At 41.9% G+C, this 17806-nt stretch overlaps 1 protein-coding gene across 2 annotated transcripts in view; it reads left to right on the forward strand.

Annotated features, from left to right (window-relative positions):
* Positions 1–17806, forward strand: part of HBS1L (HBS1 like translational GTPase) — a 105665-nt gene that overhangs the window by 63068 nt on the left and 24791 nt on the right. For both annotated transcript variants that reach the window (XM_007672930.3, XM_007672929.3), the window contains 4 exons: positions 9926–10146; positions 10634–10799; positions 12350–12467; positions 14918–15064. In XM_007672930.3, the coding sequence (XP_007671120.2) occupies positions 9926–10146; positions 10634–10799; positions 12350–12467; positions 14918–15064 (652 nt within the window). The remainder of the gene's footprint in view (positions 1–9925; positions 10147–10633; positions 10800–12349; positions 12468–14917; positions 15065–17806) is intronic.

Raw genomic sequence — 17806 nt, forward strand, 5'->3', positions numbered from 1 at the left:
CGGACCTCAAAGACCAAGGGATAAAAAAAATAACACTTATTAAGCACTTACTTTGGGTCAAGCACCAAGTTAAGCAAACAAAATATTCAGATCAGACCAAACCCCTGTCCCTCACAGTGTAATCCATCTCTTCCGGATTAGAGTTGAAGTGACCCCAAATTGAGATTTTTCTGCCCCACTCTCTCTCAACCTTCCCCTCCCTGGAAAAAACCAAAAACCTATATCCCTTTTTGCCCTCTCATCTAAAGTGAAAAGTGGGCTTCTATGAGTCAGGGTATAAGGAACTTGGGGAATAGCTGGTTTGGCCTGTGTTTTTTATTATTATTAATAATAATAATAATAATGACAGTATTATAAGCACTTCTTATATGCCAAGAATTGTTCCACTGGAATATGCCCAATATAATCATAGACACTCTCTGTGGAGGGAGAACAGGAATACAGTCCTCATTTTACAGATGAGAAAACTTGAGTCACAGAGGTATAGGTGATTTGCTCAAGGTCACAAGGAGAGCAAGTGACAGAGCCAGGACTAGAACTTGGGTCTTCTGACTCCCAATCTCCTGGACTTTCCAAAAGGCCACACTGCCTTGTGTCTTTCAACTGTAATTGGAAATAGAAAGATAATAGGAATTGCTGTTGAACTTCATGCTGGGAAAGAAGTTTGATGAGTGAGAAATACTGTAATGTTCTCTTGCAAGATTTTTAAAAAACATCATTCATTCAGTTGTATTTATTGGGAGCTTACTGTGTGCAAAGCACTTGGGTAAGTACAGTATAACAACAGGCACATTCCTGCCCACAGTGAGCTCACAGTCTAGAGGGGGAAACGGGCATTAATATCAATAAATAAATAAATTACAGTTATATGCAAATATATAAATGGGAATGGGAGGGAGGATGAATGAAGGGGCAAATAAAAGCGGCACAGAAGGGAGTGGGAGAAGAGGAGGGTTTAGTCAGGGAAGGCTTACTGGAGGAGATGTGCCTTCAATAAGGCTTTGAAGTGGGGGAGAGCAATTATCCATCGGATATGAAGAGTGAGAACGTTCCAGGACAGAGAGGTCAGCGACGAGGTTCACAAGCTTGAGGTACAGTGAGAAAGTTAGCATTAGAGGAATAAAGTATGCGGAATGGGTTATAGTAGGAGAGTGGTGAGGTCGGAGGGGGCAAGGTGATTAATAATAATGTTGGTATTTGTTAAGCGCTTACTATGTGCAGAGCACTGTTCTAAGCGCTGGGGTAAACACAGGGGATTCAGGTTGTCCCACATGGGGCTCACAGTCTTCATCCCCATTTTACAGATGAGGGAACTGAGGCACAGAGAAGTTAAGTGACTTGCCCACAGTCACACAGCTGACAAGTGGCAGAGCTGGGATTCAAACTCATGAGCCCTGACTCCAAAGCCCATGCTCTTGCCACTGCGCCACACTGCTTCTCTGATTAAGTGCTTTAAAGCCAATTGCGAGGAGTTTTTTGTTTAATGCAGAGGTGGATGGGCAACCACTGGAATTTCTTGAGGAGTGGGGAAACACAATCTAAACGTTTTAGAAGGAAAATGATTTGGGTAATAATAATAATGTTGGTATTTGTTAAGCGCTTACTATGTGCCAAGCACTGTTCTAAGCGCTGGGGTAGACATAGGGGAATCAGGTTGTCCCTCGTGGGGCTCACAGTCTTAATCCCCATTATACAGATGAGGGAACTGAGGCACAGAGAAGTTAAGTGACTTGCCCACAGTCACACAGCCGACAAGTGGCAGAGCTGGGATTCGAACTCATGAGCCCTGACTCCAAAGCCCGTGCTCTTTCCACTGAGCCACGCTGCTTCTCTAGTAGAATGTAGTAGAATGGAATACGGACTGGAGTGGGGAGAGACAGGAGGCAGGGAGATCAGCAAGGAGGCGGATACAGTAATCAAGGTGGGATAGGAAAAGTGCTTGCATTAATGTGATTGCAGTTTGGATGGAGAGGAAGGGGTGGATTTTGGTGATGCTGTGAAGGTAGAAGTGACAGGATTTAATGATGGCTTAAATATGTGGGTGGAATGAGCGAAAGGAGTCAAGGATACTGCCAAGGTTATGGGCTTGTGAGACAGGAAGGGTGGTGGTGCTGTCAAAGTGTTGAAAAATAGAGTGGAAGGACAGGGTCTGGGTGGGAAGATCAGAAGTTCAGGTTGGATAATGTATACTAACATTCTAATAATGTATTCTAATATATATGTGTATTGATATGTGTACATATATGTATAAATAGGTATATTTAATTTCCTTATAAGTACATTAATGGAAATTATACAATTTTATCTTAAGTTGTAGTATACACTTCATAATTATTGAAAAGACCCTCATATAGTATGTCACTGTGTTAAAGTTAGGAGACATTCGTATTTCATCACTTCACCTGTACAATACATTTGAAATCCTTTGCTTTACAATAATTTGCCTTTTTCCTTAGTATAAGGAGAAGTGTGTTGGGTATATTTTCTATTCAGGTTCCATTTCATTCTGTGATTCCCTGCCTTTCCCCACCAAATTAGAGTCAGTATTTGTAAAGCACAGGAAAGAGGCTAAAAAAGAAAATTATAGAGATGATTAAAACAATCAGAAGAGCACTTTAGTCCTAATTTAGCAATTCAGTGCTAATTCATATTTTGTTTGGGAGTGCATTTCAGTGACCTGAACATAAGAAGTTGCATGGAGCACAGCAGCGTGGCTCAGTGGAAAGAGCCCGGGCTTTGGAGTCAGAGGTCATGGGTTCGAATCCCAGCTCTGCCACTTGTTGGCTGTGTGACTGTGGGCAAGTCACTTAACTTCTCTGGGCCTCAGTTACCTCATCTGTAAAATGGGGATTAAGACTGTGAGCCCCACGTGGGACAACCTGATTCCCCTGTGTCTACCCCAGCGCTTAGAACAGTTCTCTGCACATAGTAAGAGCTTAACAAATACCAACATTATTATTCTGTATAATTATAGATAAAACTGAATTGTGGATTGTTTTGCTGCATGAATTGTAGCCTCAAGAGTTTCTGCTTCTCACTTTGTTTTTGCTTTTTGGGTGTGAAAAGTATCAGGCTGCAAGATGGAAATTGGTTCATCACCTGCAAAGACAGTCTTGACTTTTATTCTTTTCTGCTATTTGACCTCTTCTTTGATGTTTCATTGTTTAATGATGAAAAAAAATGGAAAGCCTCCCGTGAGAACAAGATGGGGTTTTTTTTTAGAAATATTAAGGGGGTGGACCACCGTCCAAAGTCAGTGGCTAGATAAATATATGCTGAGGGCAGAGTGTTTGGGGGAACATGAGGATAAAGGGAGGTTACAGTAGAGTCTTAATCTTGATGAAAAGGCTGAACTAAAGCTGTATTCATCAAAATGTGAATCTTAAATACTATCTGATTTGAGTCATTGTCTAACTCTTGACTTTTATACTTCTCCAATTTCCTGTTACACTTTAACCAACTAGATCATGGTTTCTAACTCTCGGGCTCTGCAGCTCTGTTCACATCTGGTTTGTGGGGAGCATCTATTTAAATGGATGAAATAATGAAAATATTGTTCTTAATCAGAAGGTACACTGGTAGTCAGATACAGTTGGTGAAATGTGGGGTTGCAAGTAAACACTGTTCCATCTTGAAAACTTCAGCCAGATTTTGCGCATTCAGAGGTAGGACAAGGGGAAGGGATATGCAGCGTGGCTTAGTGGAAAGAGCACGGGCTTGAGAGTCAGAGGTCACGAGTTCTAATCCCCGCTCTGCCACTTATCAGCTCCGTGACTTTGGGCAAGTCACTTCACTTCTCTGAGCCTCAGTTACCTCATCTGTAAAATGGAGATTAAGACTGTGAGCCCTGTGTGGGACAATTTCATTACTTTGTATCTACCTCAATGCTTAGAACAGTGCTTGGCACATAGTAAGTGCTTAACAAAGACCATCATTATTATATGCTGGCTAATATAAAACCATTGTTAATTGATAACAGATGCCCCTCGGGTAATAGAATGCAGCTGTTCCTTGCTTTACACAAGAGTTGCAGTGTAAGCTTGTTATGGGCAAGGACTGCGTCTGCTAATTCTGTTTTACTCTCCTCTCCCAAGTGCTTAGTACAGTGGTCTGCACATAGTAAATACTCAATAAATGCCATTTGATTGATTGATTGGTTATGAGAAAAGCAAGTACATGGAGAGCTTTTTTATGTTACATGTGAAGTTCTTACTATGTGTTAGGCAGTTCATTAAGCACCAGGGTAGATACAAGTTAATGAGGTGAGACACTATCCATGTGCCACACGGGGCTGACAGGCTTCATCCCCATTTTACAGATGAGGTAACTGAGGCACAGAGAAGTTAAGGGAGTTGCTCAAGGTCACACAGCTGACAAGTGGCAGAGCCAGGATTAGAACCCAAGTCCGCTGACTCCAGGCCTATGCTCTCTCCCCTAGACCACCCTGCTTCCCTACAGGCTCACCCTTACCAGGAACACCAGACTCTTTCCACTCACTACTTGGAATACAGGGTGGGAGCCGCATGTCAGTGAGCCCCTTCCAAAGGGGAAGGATGGGATTGTCAGTGACCTGTCGTCACAAATACCCAGAAGTAACACCGTGCTGAAAATTGTCCAGAGCAAATTACATATCAGTCAGTATCATGTGCATGACTCTGTATTCAGTGCTTGGGAGAATGCAGTAGAGGTAAATGTTAGGAGAAGCAGCGTGGCACAGTGGAAAGAGCATAGGCTTTGGAGTCAGGGCTCATGAGTTCGAATCCCAGCTCTGCCACTTGTCAGCTGTGTGACTGTGGGCAAGTCATTTAACTTCTCTGTGCCTCAGTTCCCTCATCTGTAAAATGGGGATTAAGACTGTGAGCCCCATGTGGGACAACCTGATTCCCCTGTGTTTACCCCAGCGCTTAGAACAGTGCTCTGCACATAGTAAGCGCTTAACAAATACCAACATTATTAAATGTTATAATCCCTGTCCCGAAGAAGCTTCCAGTCTAGTAGGAGAACCAAGCACAAAATAGAGAAAGGAGGAAAAAGCATGACAAAGGGATACATGCATGAATAAGTGCTGTAATAGAGCTCGTAAATCTGTGTATGCATTAATGAAATGGTGGCAATTGGGAGGGTTTGACTTGGAGGAGAGCAGTTATTCAGGAAAGGCTTCCTTAGGGAGATGGACTTTCAAAAGGCCTTCAAGGATGGAAGAAGAGCTATGATCCTGCACATATGGAGGGAAAGGGAATTTCAGGTAGGAGGAAGGGCATGAACAAGAGGTTGAAGGAGTCGAGTCAAACCAGGCACAGGGAATAGGTGAGCGTGAGAGGAATGAAAAATGTAACTGGGGTGTGTGAGTGAAGAGAAGAGTTAAATAAAAGGATGAGAGCTGACAGAGTGACTTAAAGCCAGTGGGTTGGAGTTTTCCTGCAGTGGGGAAATCATTCATGCTGGGAAGTGGAAAAGAGCATTGGCCAGAGTCAGAGGATCTAGGTTCTAATACTGACTTCACCACTTGACTGCTGTGTGACCTTGGGCAAGTCACTTAACTTCTCTATGCTTCAGTTCCTTCATTTGTAAAATGAGGAAGAAATACCTGTTCTCCCTCATTGACTGTGAGCTCTCTGTGGGCAAGTGCTTCGTACAGTGCTCTGCATACAGTAAGCACTCAATAAATACTATGGATTGAATAAGCATTTTGTCCAACCTGAATGACATTTTTTTTAATACGGTATTTGTTAAGCGCCTACTATAGGCCAGGCACTGGGGTGGATACAAGCTAATCAGGTTGGACACAGTCCAGGTCCCACATGGGATTCACAGTCTTAAGACCCATTTTACTGAGGCACAGAAAAGTCGTGACCTGCCAAAGATCCCACAGTAGACATGTGGTGGAGCCGGGATTAGAACCCAGGTGCTTCCGACTCCCAGGCCCACTAGGACACGCTGCTTCTCAACTCCTCAACTGGTATCTACCCCAGGGCTTAGAACAGTGCCTGCCACAGAGAAGGTGCTTAAATAAAATAAATAATACAGAAGTCAGTTAGTCGTATTTATTGAGCATGTACTGTTTGCAGAGCACTGTACTAAACACTTGGTACAATATAAGAGAAAAATATAAAATATAAAGAAATATAAGAGAACTGTAAAAGAGAACAGTAAAATATAAGAGAGCTGGAAGGCATGTTCCTTTGTCCACAAAGTGCATACAGTCCAAAGGGGGAGACAAGTATTAAAATTAATTACAGATGTACACATAAGTACTGTGGGGCTGTGGGTGGAGAGCTCAAGTGAATAAAAGGTACAAATCCAAGTTCAAGGGTGAAACACAAGGGAGGGGAGTAGGGGAAATCAAGGCTTAGACGGTGAAGGCCTCTTGGGAGATGTGATTTTTATAAGGCTTTGAAGGTGGAGAGAGAAGTGGTTTGTCGGATATGAAGGGGGAGGGAGTTCAAGGCCAGAGGCAGAATGTGGGCGAGAGGTTGGCGGTGAGATAGATGAGATCGAGGTACAGTGAGTAGGTTGGTGTCTGAGGAGCGAAGTGAATATGCTGGGTTGTAGTAGGAAATCAGTGTGGTGAAATAGGATGAGACAAGGTGATTGAGTGCTTTAAAGCTAATTAAAGAAGTTTCTGTTTGAAGCAGAGGTGGATGGGCAACCACTCGAGGTTCTTGAGGAGGGGAAAACATGTTCTGAATGTTTTTGTAGAAAAATGATCCGGGAAGCAGAGTGAAGAATGGACTGAAGTCGGAATAGACAAGAGGCAGGGAGGTCAGCAAGGAGGCTGATGCAGTAATCAAGGTGGGATTGGTTAAGTGCTTGGATCAGCGTAGTAGCAGTTTGGAGAGGACAGGGCAGCTTTTAGCAATGTTTCGAATGTAGAGCTGACAGGAGAGAGAGTTGTCAAGATTAGTGCCAAGGTTATAGGCTTGTGAGACAGGGAGGATGGTGGTGCTGTCTACGGTGATGGGAAAGTTATGGGGAGGACAGAATTTGGGTGGGAGGATGCGGAGTTCTGTTTTGGACTTTTTAAATTTGAGGTGCCAGCAGTACCTGCTGGTGGAGATGTCCTAAAGACGGGGGAAATGCAAGACTGCCTAGAAAGAGTGAGGTCAGGGCCGGAGATATCGATTTGGAAGTCATCTGCAGAGAGAGAGTAGTTGAAGCTGAAGTAGTTGAGTTTATGAGTTTTCCAAGGAAATGGGTGTAGATGGAGAATAGAGGGGGACCCAAAGTTGAGCCTTCAGGAGCTCCCACTCTCAGAAAGTGGGTGGCAGAAGAGGGGCCTGGGAAAGAGACTGAGAATGAGCAGCCGGAGAGATAGGAGGAGTCCCAGGAGAGGACAGTCAATTACTTGAAGGCAGGGATCAGCCCCTATGGGAGAGGGATGATTATTGATCTCTCTGTTTAGCGTAGAGGAAGCGCTTCATTAGAACTACCATTAATTCTCTTGTACTTTCTCAAACTTGTAATACAGTGGTCTGCACTCAGTCGGTGTTCAATAAATGCTATTGATTGTTGATTGGATAGAAGTATTCTGCAAAGAATCGGAACAGGGTGGTGGCCATTTGGATGCAGGGAAAGGGGGCACATCCAGGAAATGAATTGGTGAGAAAGTGACAAGTAATAGCAGGCTCAGGAAGATATAAGTAGAGGCAAAAATACACCCCAAGTATAGGCTTTACATGCATAGCATACATACATACATGCATATGCATGCAAGTACAGGCTTTACATACATACATGCATGTGAGTAATCTAGTTTATTCCCAATATTAGCTCAGGAACAATTCAAGAGTTCAAATCATTCATTCATTTATTCTTTGATTATAAAATTGCACCTTGTCCAATTAAATTTTCCCAAAACACAAGAACAAAATGTAAATATTCAATTAAAATACATTTAAATAAAGCAGCCATTTACAGAGCATGTATTAAAACTACTTCCAAATGTTTCCTCAGGAAAGCTGACTTAATAAGATAGGTGTTGCACCGTGTTTTAGGGTCAGCAGGCCAGCGTAAGACACAAAGAATGTTCACTTGACAGAACATAACCCAACAGACCATATTAACCCCCATTGCAAGTGCAAAGACCCAGTGCCTTTCGTGGCATTTTTAGAATGGTCATTAATATACAGTATAACACCCCCATCTTTTCCTTCTATATCTATATTGATTACTGACCACTTGTCCTTGAGTTTATCCCAATCTTTCATGAGCTTATTGACATTCAAGCCCGCACCACTTCTGGCTACAACAGATTCCATCAATTTATTATCTACTGTCCCAAGAAGTGTTTCTTTTCTTTTCCCCCCTTTCCTTTCCCAACTTTCAAACTTAACATGGATTTATGTGAATACCATAAAATGCAAGGGGAAACAAATCCTTAAATTGAAGGATTGCTTATCTATGTTTTAGAAGCTTCATTTAAAACCATTTCTATTTACTTCTGAATTGAGATTAGGTACTATTTGTCGACAAATATTCGCCTTTGATGCCGCACTATGAATTCTACAAGATAATTGATATAGTATCAGCCCTTTAGGAGTTTTCTCATCAGAGATCATTTTAATTATCTGCACATGGTGCTCAATAAATACTTCTGATTGAATTAGAACAAGAGTTGGTTTAGAAATACATGTTACCTGAAAATGAGTCTTTTTTTGTCTTTAAATAGTCTCCATTTAGGCAAATTCAGTTTGCTGTTTTTTTCTGACTGGTTAATTAGAATCACACCCAAGACTGAGAAGAAGTTTATGCTCATTCAGTTATTCTCTTGAGAGCAATTACATCAGGGGCTTAAATTCCATTTATATTAACAAAGGATGGTATACTCTATTCTGTACATCACAATGAGATTAAGCACAGCAGATTTGCAGACTAAATTCTTAGTTCTTAAAGTATTCATGGTAATTTTGTGGGGAACATGCATACTTTAAATTTTTTTTCTACTGGAAAAGGATTGTGTGTTTGCATAAAAATGTTTAGTGATATTGCTTCCATAATTGGCCTGGGACAGGAGAAGCTGGTGAAGGATGCATTCAAGTGGGTTTTCTGATGAGGAGTTGTTTGGATCCATGAAGGGTGTAGAATCCCTTCCTTCCCCAGGTAGCTTGGAAAATAAGACGGAGCCACTAGCACCCTCTTATGGGCCTGTGAGCCCCATGTGGGACAGGGACTACGTCCAATCTGATCTCCTTGTATCTACCCCAGTGCTTAGACCATAGTAAGGGCTTAACAAATACCATCATAATTAACTATTATGGGCCACCTCATCTAGGATTCTATACAAGGCATAATGGCAGCTTCACCTGGGGAGCTGAAAAGGCCAGGACTCTTTTGAGCCCAAAGGGAAGAATTGTAACCCATGATTTTCATGAGAGTCAGGGAGTGGTGCCCTGTTGGACATACGGTTAAGAAAAAATTCCATGATTAAAACAAAAACTTTTGGTACATATAGAAATATGTCCGTTAAGGAATTTCGAAGACAAGATAGACATTCAGTGGCCAGATGAATGGACTAACTGGAAAGGTGAAGTTAGGATGCTTCTTTGATATTAAATCATCTCCTTTAACATATTTGCTGTTTATTTTCTCAAAATATCTTCTTCAAGCCACCTCATAATGATAGGATAATGCAACTAATTTGAGGGACCCCTCTTCCAAATTTCTGTTTTGATCTATGATATTTTCTCATCTTCCTTTTAAGATAGCCTATTATTTTTTCATGGAATAGTCAGAGTCTCTGCATGGTTTAGGTCCCGCTGCTTATCATTTCCACCTTACCAGACTTTGGTCACTTATCAGCGATCATGGTTGGTTTGAAGAGGCAAGGATTGAGACGAGACCATTTTATCTGTCTCTTTGGGACTCTGAAAGGCCCCTCTGAGAATCTGGTAACACAGCTTTTTCTCCTGAACTCTGCTTTTCGTAGGGTGACTGCTGAAGAAAATGGCCACAGTTTCCATACACCTCAGAAAGGACCTCCTCCTAGTGAAGGTGTCCCCGTTGCTGGCTCGGGTGTTTTGGAGACAGAGCCTAACGTAACTCCTACATCAGCGAGGAAGCCTGGGAAATCGAAACAGCACATAGATGTGAAAGCTGAATTGGAGAAGAGGCAAGGAGGAAAACAGCTGCTCAATTTAGTGGTAATAGGTAATGTCTTTTCCACTTCCATTTAATTCCCGGTAGATGCAGTTTCAGAACAGTCCAGCTCTCTGGCAGAATGGTGTGGGTTGAGATGCTGCATGTATCACATCTCCCTCTGAGGCTCCAGGAGAGAAGTACCAGCTGGTTTCCTGGGGAGGACATGCAATTGCTTCTTTCACTGGAAGACTATATTAGATTCCTCCAAAACCATTTTCATAGTAGTTAACGTGTCTCGATCTAGGTATGGTTTATAAACCTGAATTGGCTGGGTTTGAAAATAAGTCAAAGGCTATCAACCCTTTCTCGTCCTTTCTAGAAAAGATGTAATTTTCCTTCACTCTGGGTAGCTATTTTAAGTGTCTATTTCAAAAAAGTCACACTCTTATCAAGGAGATGCGCCAGTGTGAAGCAGATGTTCTTTTGTAAGTATTTCAATTTGCGGTCACTGTCTGAACAGATCTTGAACATTAACATTGAAGCAATTTTTCCATAGGTCATGTTGACGCTGGGAAAAGTACTCTCATGGGCCATTTGCTATATCTTCTGGGTAATGTGGACAAGCGAACTATGCATAAATATGAGCAGGAGTCTAAGAAGGTTGGAAAAGCTTCATTTGCATATGCATGGGTCTTGGATGAGACTGGAGAAGAGAGAGAAAGGTAGTTCTATTTGCACCATATTTTCAGATCAATTTCAAATGATGAATTACAGCTTTGAAAAGAAAAAAACGTGATATTGTAAAACATTTATTGTGCCCAAAAGGAAAGGAAATTCCTCAATGAACATACTGTAGAATTATTCTTTTTTTAAACACAGTGTCTCAGTACTTGGAGTAAATCTCTATGGGTCTGTCTCCTTATCTTTGCTTCCTAACATCTCTACTGTCTCTTTAAATCTGTCTAAGGGAGTTTAGTTGACAGAGAGGCCCTGTAGTCTTCTCCTGCTTGAACCCCCTGGGGCCTCTGCTTAGTCTCCTCTGAGGTTTTGTTAACCAAAGAGTTGATCAAAGACTTCCTACTATATATCAAAAACTGTCTTCTTTTGGAGAGTAATAGTGAAGAAGGAGAAGAGTATGTGTGTGGCAGAGGGAAGGTGTAGAGGAGGGTGACAGGGCAAGTTAAAGGTAAAAACCGTATTCAGTATTGCAAATGGAAATTAACTGGGGCACTTAGCCCTCTACCCCTTAAGCCCTTGGATACTCACCCTCCCCATGGCACTTATATACGTATTGTTATACTCTGCCTCTTCTGCTTTCTGTAATTTATTTTAATGTCCACCCCCTTCACCCCTCCACCCCCGCCCCCCAGCCCCAGATCTTAAACTCACTGTGGGCAGGGATTTGGTGTATCAATGCTATTGTACTGCCCTCTTCCAAGTATTTAATGCAGTGCTCTGTACACATTAAGCACTCAATATATGCCCTTGATTTGATTGAATGAAAGTCAGGTGAAAAGGAAAATGAGGAGGAAGAGTCCATAGTGGTCCCGGATGACCCGGACTTAAGGATTCCTGGGAGGCTGGATTGGTTTCAGGCTCATCCTGGGAGTGGATGCGCCTGCATCTGGGGAGCCTAGGAGAACCCTGCATTTGGATTGAAGCAGAGGTTGTGGCCTGCTTATGGGTAGATCCAAATTCCCAAGGAATCTTTAGGATTGAGCTGATTGCCCCATAAAATTTTGGATAGGGGTTGCCAGATCTTGAAGTGTGGAGTGGACTTTGGATTCTCCCTACCCTTGGATCCAAATCTCCAAGACTAGGTCCTTAGACGGTAAGGTGGGGCGTATGGTAAATTTCTCTTCTCTTCATTCCACGTAGGTTTTCTTCAGTCAATCCCTGTTTTCTGAATTAGGTTATTGTAGAACACCTTTAACAGATGTTACCTTAGCTTATTGCTGGAAGGGAACCTGTCGACCAACTCTGTTATTGTGCTCTCCCAAATGCTTAGTACAGTGCTCTGCACACAGGAAGTACTCGATAAATACGACTTAATTGATTGAATATGTCGCTATGAATGATGGAGCAAAGGAATAATTGATAAAAAAAAAGTGTGTCTTGTCCAATATTGTCCTTCCTTCATCATACCTATGCAGTGTGTCCTGACTTTGATTCCCTAGCCTTCCCTCTGGGGCCCTCCAATTCCAATATTTTCTGTTTTGTCTAGCAGGCTTATTTTAAAGCAGCATTCTAATATGTGTGTATTTACTTCAAGGGGAGTAACAATGGATGTGGCTATGACAAAGTTTGAAACCAAGACTAAAGTTATTACACTGATGGATGCGCCAGGTCATAAGGATTTCATTCCAAATATGATTACAGGAGCTGCCCAGGTACAAAATCAGTTCTGCTGTTTGGGATTGTGAAGCTTCTGAAAACTGAATTTGCAGCCATGGCCTATAGTTTTTCAATGTATTTTAAGAAGAGAAATAACTGAATTAAACAGCATTTTCCATGAGCTAGTTTTTGAACTGAAAAAAGCCTTTCCATTCCATTGCAAAGAAACAAATGTGTAGTTGTTTGACTTCACAGTAAAAAAAGTAGTGGAAAATCTATTGACTGTGATGTAGCTCAACTGTTTAGGGGGTTGCTTGTGGTTTTTTATATTTAAAGTTAGAATTCGGCTTCTCATTTTCAGGCTCTAGTGACTTCCAAAATGAACCACTATGCCTGAATTTTTTTTCCCTATGGGTCAGTTATCATTAGGTAATTAGATGCAGATTGAACAAGCGCCATAGCACCTACCTGAATAATCTGAAATGACAATTGCGAACAGAAACAAAAATGCCAATGTGTGCTCTCTGTACTGATTTCCGCGGGACAGGGTGTGTAGCAGAAAGAACAGGAATTGGGCAGCCCGGGCCTGCCCCTGAGTAAGGTTCAATTTTGGCTGAGTCACCTGAAATCATGTTTGAGTTTCCCCACCTATAAAAAGGTATTATTATACCAGGCCCACCCACCTATTGTATATGGATAGTGTGAGAATAAAGCAGGACATTTTCTGAGAATAAATGAGAAACTTTTGTCTCCTTGAGATAGGGACTAAATTATTTCTCGATGATAACACTTATGATTCCAATATGGCTCCTGACTGAGTCGGTGGAAACAATTTTCAGTCCTCAGTAATATTCAGCAGTAACACACCTGTACCACATATTCTTTCTGGAAAGTCTGTGAGATTCAACTCTTAAAAAAATACCTGTGGTGTCATAGTTGATGTGCGAGGGGAAATCAAATGGTGCTACAGAATTTATATTATCTGAAGATATGCAGAAAGGTTAAAACATCCTCAGACCCATACACGTAATTTGACTGCCTTGTACTATATCCCCAAATCTTGCCCTTGCAGTGTCAAGAAAGTAAGTTAACTTGTCTATGGGGCAGTTGTAGATTAAGGAGCTACAGCACAACCTCAGAGGACTGGTGTATAGAAATTTTAAAATGTCTGCACACGATTTACTTTTGGCCAAGTGGTAATTTATTTAATAATAATAATAATAATGTTGGTATTTGTTAAGCGCTTACTATGTGCAGAGCACTGTTCTAAGCTCTGGGGTAAACACAGAGGAATCAGGCTGTCCCACGTGGGGCTCACAGTCTTAATCCCCATTTTACAGATGAGGGAACTGAGGCACAGAGAAGTTAATTGACTTGCCCACAGTCACACAGCTGACAAGTGGCAGAGCTGGGATTCGAACTCATGAGCCCTGACTCCAAAGCCCATGCTCTTTCCGCTGCGCCATGCTGCTTCTCACATTTTAGGCCATGTGCAGTGTTCATTATCTATGTGTGAATAAATAGTCTTTAACTATGAACCACTTCCTGACTTTTGGCATAATCAATCAATCAGTGGTATTTATTGAGCACTTACAATGTGCAGAGCACTATACTAAGAGCTTGGGGGAGTACAGTACAACAGATGATCCAGAAAATATATCTTTTTAGCACTCAGTCTATTAAGTATAATTTTGCTCAGTGGGTGCCAGGAGAGAGTTCCCCCTTTGTATGAAATATAGGTATAATTTGCTTCCAACTCATTTTTGCCTTTGTGACTAAATCTCTCTCTGCTAACCAGAACAAGAAAAGAGTAGCTGATTTATATTGTTGCCTCACCATAAGTAAATAATTCAGCCCTATATATAACGATAATATGCCAAATATTTCAACGCAGCCATATACTCCAGTAAAGCATTATTCTGACAGGACATTCCTTGTCAAAATTTAGATCCAGAAAGTTGAAAAGAAAAAAAAAGTTGCTCAATTCTTTAGTAAGATTTTATGCTCCCCAGTTAAATATGAATTTGGGGAAAGTATGTGATTTTTTAACGTTTATATAATTTAGAAGATTTTCTGTGTGAAATAAAGATGGGTAACATTTGGGTAAAGTGAAGACACGGCATCCTTTCCATTTCAGGCTAATTACTCTTCAGTCTTTTTCCACTGAGATTCTCTAATTGTGCTTCTTTAAAAACATTTAAGTGCCTGGTGCGTCTGGTGTTATAAAGGATGATTTGCAAAGTGAGAAAAGATAGATTCCACCCTTCAAGCAGTTTACAATCTGAGAAACATAAGAGTAGAGTGTATGGACAATAAACAAACATTTAACAGTGTGGTGGGTGCATTTTGTAAGCTGGGACTTTGGGGAGTTGCCGTTTAGAGGAAGTGGGGTGGAAGGAAACTGCCACCCTTTCACTTAGTTGGAGGAAGTTGCAGGGGAGAGAGAGAGAAGCTTCCAAAAAACAAAAGTTTACATTTTTTTGTGTGTCCTTTCCTCTCTACTTAGGCTGATGTCGCTGTCCTGGTTGTGGATGCCAGCAGGGGAGAGTTTGAAGCTGGATTTGAGACTGGAGGACAGACAAGAGAACATGGCTTGTTGGTTCGCTCTCTTGGAGTCACTCAGCTGGCGGTTGCAGTAAACAAAATGGATCAGGTGGCTCATAGTTTTATTTCACGAGAAGTCTTTCCCTCTTATTACTCAGGAAGAAACTTTTGACAAGGAATACTGCTTATTCCGTTGTGCTATCAGCATTCACAAGTAGTATTAAGACAGTATAATAAATGCCCACTGTCCAAAGCACAGTATTTTGGGGGGATGTTGCACTTAAAGTTTCACTGAAATGTAGTGCTAACCTAAGGTTGATAAAATTGTGGTATTCAGTGGTTTATAGTTAGGTGTTTCCTGCGTGATCAATCCTGGGCCAAAGGCTGGGCCAGATCCCAAGTAATCAGATTAGAAACGGTCTCTGTCCCACACAGAGTTAGGGAGAGCAGGTATCTTTTCATCGGTGACCCCCGTCTAGTGAAATCCCATGGGGTCTACTCAGTCCAGCTACCTCCTTGACTTCTCATCTTCTCCTTAAAACGCTTTTGGGCCTCGGTTTTGCTGATGTGGTCATAATCCAGTTCTCCTACCGCTTTGACGTCCCCTTCTCAGTTTTGTTCCGTGGCTCTACTTTTGCATCTCATCCCTTAACTGTCAGTGTTCCTGCAAGATTCTGTTTTGGCCCCCTACTCTTCTCGCTCTACTCCCACTCTCTCGAGCAACTCATCCACCTACGTGGCTTCAACTACCTCCTCTCTAGGGTTAATTCCCAAGTCTACCTCTCTTACCCTGACCTCTCATCTAACCAGCAGCCCCACGTTTCCTCTTGCCTCCAGGACATCTCCAAGAAGATGAAAAAAAGATTTAGGCAGGAAAATTTCCATCCTGGGGGTACCTCATTTGATAGGAGTGATTGACTGTACCCTGCATCTGTGAAAATGTGTGTAGATTGAGTTCTTGATGGAATGAACTGTCCAGTGTTATGAAAATGTGTATTGTGCAATGTGAAGAAAAATTATGGAACCTTTGACCTAGGTAAAATAGTTCATCTCCACAGAGCATTAGAGTCCCCCTCTGGACTGTAAGCTTGTTGTGGGCAGGGAATGTATCTGTTTACTGTTGTAATGTACTCTTCCGTGCACTTAGTACAGTGCTCTGCACACAGTAAGCACCCAATGAGTACAATTGAATGAATGAATGATGTCCTTTGGGTACCTCAAACTTGAGACATCTGAAACTGAATTGTTCATTTTCTCTTCTAAATCTCCTCCTCTGAACTTTCCTCTCTCGGCCAATAAAACCACCATCCTCTTTGTCCCAGAAACCCACAACCTCAGTGTCATTCTGGATGACTCTTGCTGTCTTTTCCATTTTTATTCCATTGCCAAATCTTGCCAGTTCTTCCTATGCAACGTGTCCCCGATCAGCCATGTCCTTTCCAAGCAACCACTGCTCTGGAAGAATCTCTTGTCTTATCGCAACTAGGCTATTGTATCAGCCTTCTCTCTGGGCTCTCTCCGGGCCTCCACCCTCTCCCTTCTCTAATCTCTACCACCTGCTGCAGTAAGTCATCTTCCTGTAGTACCTCACAACTCTCTTCTCTCCACTCATCAAAATCCTTCACAGACTCTCCATGTCCCTTCACATAAGGAAGCAAAAACTCATCGGGTGGCCTTGGAAAGAGCATGGTCCTGTAAATTAGAGGAGCTGGGTTCTAATGTCGATTCTACCATGTGCCTGCTGTATGACGTTGGGCAAGTCACTTAGTTTCTCTATGCCTCAGTTCCCTCACATATAAAATAAGGATTCAAAATCTGTCCTCCCTTCTACTTAGACTGAGTTCCCCGTGTGGGGTCTGATTATCCTTTATCTACACCAGCGCCTAGTGTAGTGCTTGGCACACACATTAAGTGGTTAACAAATTACAAATGCTACAGTTTATTATCATCATTATTATTATTCATTCAATAGTATTGAGCGCTTACTATGTGCAGAGCACTGTACTAAGCGCATTATTAGTCATCATCATTAATATGTCCCTTCACATCTAGCAACAAAAAGTCACAGCGTGGCTTATTAGATAGAGCATGGTCCTGGGAGTCTGAGGATTTGGGTTCTGATCCTTGCACTTCCACTTGTCAGCTGTGTGACCTCGGGCAGGGCACTTCTCTGTGCCTCAGTTATCTCATCTGTAAAATAGGAATTAAAAGTGCGAGATCCATGTAGGATGTGGACTGTGTCTAACTCTGATTAGCTTGTATCTACCCAATGCTTAGTACAGTGCCTGGCATAGAATAAACTCTTAACTAATACCATGAAAAAAATGTTCCCTACTCACCCTACCTTACATATCTATGCTCTTCACTTGCTACTACTCAAGTAGTACTCTTCCTTTCACCTGTAAGCTAACCTAACTCACTCTAGAGGTTTCCTTTTCATTTATGCTGTTTCCCCAGCCTGGAACCACCCCCTTTGTCTTCCTCCCCCACCCTGAAATTCAACAGACTACAATCCTCCCAGTATTCAAAGTGTACCTCCAGAATGTCTTCTGCAATTAATTCCCAGCATTCCAAGCCTTAAAAGCCTATCAGTCATCTCTAGCTCTTATATCCCTCTGTGTGACCCTGTGCAAGTGACTTAACTTCTCTTTGTCTCATTTTCCTCAGTTGTAAATGATGATTAAATACGTCTTCTCCCTACTTTGTAGACTGTGAACCCAATGCGGGTCAGGGACTGTGTCTGACCTAATTAACATGTACCAACCCCAGCGCTTAGAACAGTGTTTGACGCATCGTAAGCGCTTAACAAATGCCACAAATATTATCTCCCTATTTGTAGTGATCCTACATA

This window comes from Ornithorhynchus anatinus, chromosome 2 (assembly GCF_004115215.2).
Source record: "Ornithorhynchus anatinus isolate Pmale09 chromosome 2, mOrnAna1.pri.v4, whole genome shotgun sequence".
Taxonomy (NCBI): domain Eukaryota; kingdom Metazoa; phylum Chordata; class Mammalia; order Monotremata; family Ornithorhynchidae; genus Ornithorhynchus; species Ornithorhynchus anatinus.